This window comes from Argiope bruennichi, chromosome 5 (assembly GCF_947563725.1).
Source record: "Argiope bruennichi chromosome 5, qqArgBrue1.1, whole genome shotgun sequence".
Lineage (NCBI taxonomy): Eukaryota > Metazoa > Arthropoda > Arachnida > Araneae > Araneidae > Argiope > Argiope bruennichi.
The window spans coordinates 71,139,921-71,145,920 of record NC_079155.1 but is presented as its reverse complement, the minus strand read 5'-3'; the positions used below and the strand labels follow the sequence as shown (position 1 = coordinate 71,145,920).

Below are 6,000 nucleotides of genomic sequence, written 5' to 3'. Positions count from 1 at the left end.
ATTATTAATGCATATCTTATTTACTTACAGACATGATTTAATACTTGTTTGCCTTTTTTAAGTTTCGCATCTTTCAGAATAGTACTTATGTCCACAATATAAACGGTACTTCCAAAGACGATGAATCACTTTGCTACGAGAACAAAATTTTCAACAAAGAATTTTTTGTATAATTGTGCTGCGTTCGATACAATCAGAGTTTTTTATTCTAAAGAAGATTTAAGATCATTTAAACAATATTTTTACTGCACGCTTTATTAATTTGTTATTTTTAATTATTCATTATTTATTCCAAATTATGTAATACTTTTTTTCAAAATTATTTATTAATAAGTTCCGAAATTACTTTTACTGTGAAATATTTATTTAATTATACTTATTTATTACTTCTCTTGATTAACAATCACATTAAGTGATATAATTCAGTTAATACATCCTTTCACTTAAATTGATTTTTAATCTATATTTAATGTGTAATATATATTGTAAGTTGAATTGAGTTTAAAATAATTAATTTGTCCTTTAATATTGCTATTATTATTTATTAAAATTTGAAAATTATTTAAAATTTGAAAACTTTGCTTTCAAAATTTTTATTTATTAACTAAAGACCAATTTTACATTTCTCAGCTTGAATATGAAAATTTCCTCTTTCTATAGTTATTTTTATGGAATGAATTAATTCATATGAATATTTGTATGGAAATAAAAATAATAATACTAACTTACCAAAAGATAGCAATATAAATATTTATATAAAGTTTGCTACGAAATTTCTGAATATTTAATATAAAATACTTTCAAAAATATAGAAATAATTAATAGTAAAATTTAATAGATTTCCTAAATATGGTAAAATAATATTAATAATTAATTAATGTTTATTAAAATTATTGATATTTTTGTAGATAATATTTTACAATAGTTGTGTTTGAAAACTGGGAAAGATATTCATACAAATATGATATTTTCCATTTTTTTCAGTCGAGATAGAATCAGGAATAGAAAAAAATCCAGAACTCCTTGTTAGACCAATGACCGCTTACAATAGTTTATTTAGTTTGAGCACCACCATGTGCATTTGAAGAGCATGGAATTGCAGGAATCCTGTCATTTTCCACCACTCGGAGACGAAACCGATAATGCTTTTAGCATATAAGTGAGTTTCCATTTAATCACTTAGTTCAGGATTTAAAAAAGGTAGTTTTCGTTTCAAACGGCACTCTCTCTGCGATTGCTCATGAGTGGCGTTTCGCAAGTGTTGTTCCCAACTTCGTCGTCTTCCTCCCGCTCTACAACGATAGTCTGCAGATGTAGATGGCTATGGAGGTCTATGTTGGCATATTCTGTTGGTGGTTCTTTCCGTCTTACAGTTGTGACACTGTGGTGTTCCCTTGGTAGTGATAATTCTACATATGTTATGTCCTCTGGAGGCTGAAAACGGAAGGTAAATTATTTACTCGCTACATACAAAAATCTTTCAAAGCATATGATTCAATACTATCGTCATACTATGAAAGCAAAATGATTTCATCTCTCCAATAGAAATATTTAATGTGAATTTGTCAAAACAGCATTGATGATTTTAATATATTTTAAAATGTAATTTACACATGCACAACAGACCGTTCTATTAGTTTGATAATGTATTCATGCTATCTTACTATTTATAAACTGCGTCATGGGCAATGTATAATTAATCAATGACTGGAGACATGAATTTCCTCAAGCGGCCAGAAACATGGAGTCAAAATGACTTTTTTTTTCTGTTTGGTGTTGAAACTTATTTTGGAAACAATGCCTTCTGAAAATCGCGTAGTTACCACACATATTAAAAATATTAGTATTGAAAAAGTTAAATGTTAGAAAAATGTTACAAGAAAAACCTAAATAATATTTTAATGAATATTTACTTCGTTTATATATTTATAGGATTACGCTAATGTTAATAACTGTTAGAATTTAACAAACAAAAATGAAGAATACAATATTTTCAAATATTATTTTAAGAATATTTCTTTATTATTTTTGAATTATTCAAATTGAAATCAGTTTCAGAGATATAAAATGAATGAATCGATAAATAACAACAATAACTTTGAAAGCAATAACTCGGTTATACTTTGGCTTTGAAAATAATAACCGGTATTTATACTTTGGCTTTGGAAACATACTGCTATAATAATAATAATTTGAAGGTACTGAGTTGATGGCTATGTTCAAGGACAAAACATCAGGTGATAATCAGAGTTAATAAACAACGTGGAGTCATTTTGACTCTCATCTCCAGTTATATGTTAAATGCGTAAAGATTTTAAGAAAATGTTATATCTAGTACTTAATTGAAAGGGCAATAATTTATTAAAATGAAGTAATTACTCTCTAAATATTTTTGTTTAATAATAATTAAAATTTTAACTAAAATTGAATCAATATTTCATTAATTTTTCCTAATAATTTTAAAGCATTTTGTTGGCTAAAAAAATTTGTGCCAATTTAAAAATCTAAATACTGGGTTTTAACATAAACAATGAATTTTCATAACAATTTTTTCACTTCTTAAAGTAAAAGAAAAAATAGAAAAAAAAATATTTTTTTTTTTCGAACTGAATTAATACCTCAGACTTGTAACAGTGTTAAATACATATTTTTGTGAGCACGTTATTGCTCTTATAATTAATTTTAAAAATGAATTATTTATATTGAATAAATTAATTTTAAAATATTTAATAAGTTATTAAATAATTCAACGAAATATTCAAGATTCGAATACCTTTTATTAATAAGAAAGATAAAATTGATAAACAACTAGTGTTAAAAAATATCAAATTATATATTTCAGTGAATACAGAAATACTTGATGCTGAGATTCCAATAAATATTGCAGTATAGAATTTGCAAAACCATTTATTAAAACTTATTAAGCTAGAAAATAGTTTTAAGCAAGTTGGTAATTATATGTTGAAAACAACTAATTACTCTTTTCAAGTCAGATAACAAATGTTACAAGTATTTTGGCAAAGCTTCTAAATTCTTTTCGGCCTTTAATATGCATTTATTTTATTGTTGAGACTGTATGCCAAATTTGCCAAAGAAGAATTTAAATATTCGTTTCATAGAAAATGACTTCAATCAGTAAATTGAAATCAGCAATGGATTATGATACTCAGCTGAGTTCCTACTTAAATTAAGTGCATAAAACTCTACACAACCCAAAACAAGGGGTTATGGAGAAAAATGAAATATACATAAGAAATAGTTGATAATCGAAATTCTGATCCAAAATATTGTAGTTCAGTTATTTTTTTATTTGATTCCTTAGTTTTTCTAAAAAGATTATTCATAATCATGCAACAATAGTTACAAAAAATTATTTAATATCGTTGCAATGGAGTCTAAATTCAGTAAATTAAAAAGTAAAATTTATAGTTGTATTTCAAAAAAAAAAATTAAAATTAGAGAAATATTGTATGAGAATAAAACAAGTATCACTGAAATGCCAATTATGTTTTAATTTCATTGTGATATGAAACTGATTTTGGAGCAAAATATTTCTGATTAAAATTTTAATTACATTTTTCATTAAAAAATAATCGTTTTTTTTCTTTAATGGTATCTATTACTTAAATAGTACGCAGATATCAAATATGATAACAATAAGTCAACACTTTGCTCTTCAGAAAGTTTTAAACTTTAATTCTCCATATTTAAAACATTATTGAAATTGCAAAAAATCTTTTTTTTTTTTTTTGAAAAATAGATACAGTTTATAAAAATAAAGTTTTGATTTACGTTGATTCAATAGTAAAAATGTATTGCTTTAAAAAAATAACTTGATAATTTATTTCTTTTCTGTGACCTACATTACTTTGTTTTTTGTAAATATTATTTTTATAATTATAAGATTATTTTTATCAATGTCCTAGAAACTAAGCAAATAGTCGCTATTTTTTTTTATTTAACATATTAATTAACAGTGTTTTCATGATTTAGTCTTTAAAAAACGAGATTTCTTAATCCCTATATATAAATTAAGAAAAATAATAATTTAAAATTACTTCGAAATTCATAATTCTTAAAGAAATAACTTAATTTCCAAAAGGTATCTTAAATATAACTTGTAAATTCATGAGTGAATTTTGTTATCATTAAATTGAAATAATAGGTTTATATCTTATAATGCGATAAATTATAAATAATTTCATTGAAAATCTCTCACTGTTAATGGAAGCTTTAGATTAATGATAAAATTATTTAAATGTTTGTTTCTAAAACTGGCTTTGAAATATAGAACCCAAAGACAAATATAACCTACAAATTAAATATACCCTCTTTTGACATCCACACCATTTTTCATTCAAAATCACTCTTTTATTTAAATTCTTACCTTCTTATTGTTTCAAATTTTGTCACTGTGTATAACACATTCAAACAATTACGAATAATTGAAAAGGAAAAGTTAATTACTAAACTGTTGTTTATTTGACGCATGAAATTCAAACATTCCATTCAGTCAACTAAACCTCTTATTTATTCAACATAAAAGCAAAGTGAGAAACAACAGTGAATTTACATTTTAAGTTTACAAACTGGTGTAGACACGGAAACTTCCCGAAGCTTGCTGGATTTACAGCTTCAGGATTATTTAAATCTTTCTTTATTTAAATAGAAGTGAGAAAATTCTTTTCGAGGCTTTTAAGCTTCTTTGCAGTTGTCTCTTCTCTTTTATATCACCCTTACTTGTACAATGTCCTGCATTCTACGGACTAAATAATGCATGCTCTGTACAATTGCATATAATCCACGACCTAAACCGGATATTTAATTTGTCTATCCCTCTTGGCGTGAAAAGTCGGATGCTATTCCTCATGGACAGTGTTACCATAGAGACGCAGGAAATGGTTTGAGGTGGGAACTATTTAATTCGTGCGTGTATTTATCTTCAAACCTTTTCAGGAAAGTCTAAAAACGTTTCAGATAGTATTTCGTTTAAATTCCCTAGTTTCCTAAACTTTTTATATAGTTTCACTATCTCAGTTTGTATTCAAGTTTAAATTTTCTCAAACGCAATGAGCAATCTTGGAAATGAAACAACGGCAACATTTTATCAAAATATTATTTTGTATTCTTTAGAGGATTAAATGAATATTTTATTAAATATGCGAGTTCTAAATGTGGTAATAAAATGTAAGCCTTGTTAAAGGAGATATTACTGTACCTGCAGCGCAATTCCTTTCTTTAATTCTCTTACTGTATAATTTATATGAAGTTTGCAGACTATTCAGAAGATTTCTATATTATAGAAAAATTTTAAATATGACCCTTTAAATATGACCTTTTTTAAAATATGATCTATATAATGAGTAATAATTACTATAAAAAGTATTTGTTAAAATCTTTATCTTTAATTACACAATTGTCTCAATTTGTAATTTATTCTTATCAAAACTACTCAAGGAAATTCTTATTTTAAGACAAAATATTACTTTAATCAACAAAGAATACCTTTAGTTATATTCAAATTTTAAAAATATTGTTTTAATTACTGAGAATTTCTATTCAAATCATAATTTTTTGCAGAAGTCTATTGAGAAGTATTAAAGTACCCTTTTGGCTTTATAATATAAATTTATTCCAAATATTATACAGTGCTATTTTTCTATTATTAATCGCAGAACATAAATTTTCTCAATTTAAAAGAAAATCCTGTTATTAAAATTTACTTCTGATGTAAAATAAATGAGTTACAATAAATAGGTTTGGGTAGTAGCATACTAATTCTTTCTAACAAAATGAAATGCAAATAATTTTGATTAGCAATTTTTGTTGTTGTTTTTTTATTTGCAAGAAACCGTCTGCTTCATAAACCGAATGTTACATTTTTAATTTCTTTTTACAGTTTCTTCATTGGCTTGTAGTTTTTCTTCCAGAAACTTTCAGTTAATTAACTCTAAATGCAAAACTCCATAGAAATTCAATGAGCGCAAAATGATCTCTAAA

At 25.1% G+C, this 6,000-nt stretch overlaps 1 protein-coding gene across 1 annotated transcript in view; it reads right to left on the bottom strand.

Moving 5' to 3' along the window:
* Positions 1-909: 909 nt before the first annotated feature.
* LOC129969050 (hemicentin-1-like) overlaps positions 910-6,000 on the bottom strand; it is a 456,303-nt gene continuing 451,212 nt past the window's right edge. The window contains exon 13 of the mRNA XM_056083458.1: positions 910-1,434. Coding sequence (XP_055939433.1) covers positions 1,213-1,434 — 222 coding nt within the window. The 3' untranslated portion in view covers positions 910-1,212. The remainder of the gene's footprint in view (positions 1,435-6,000) is intronic.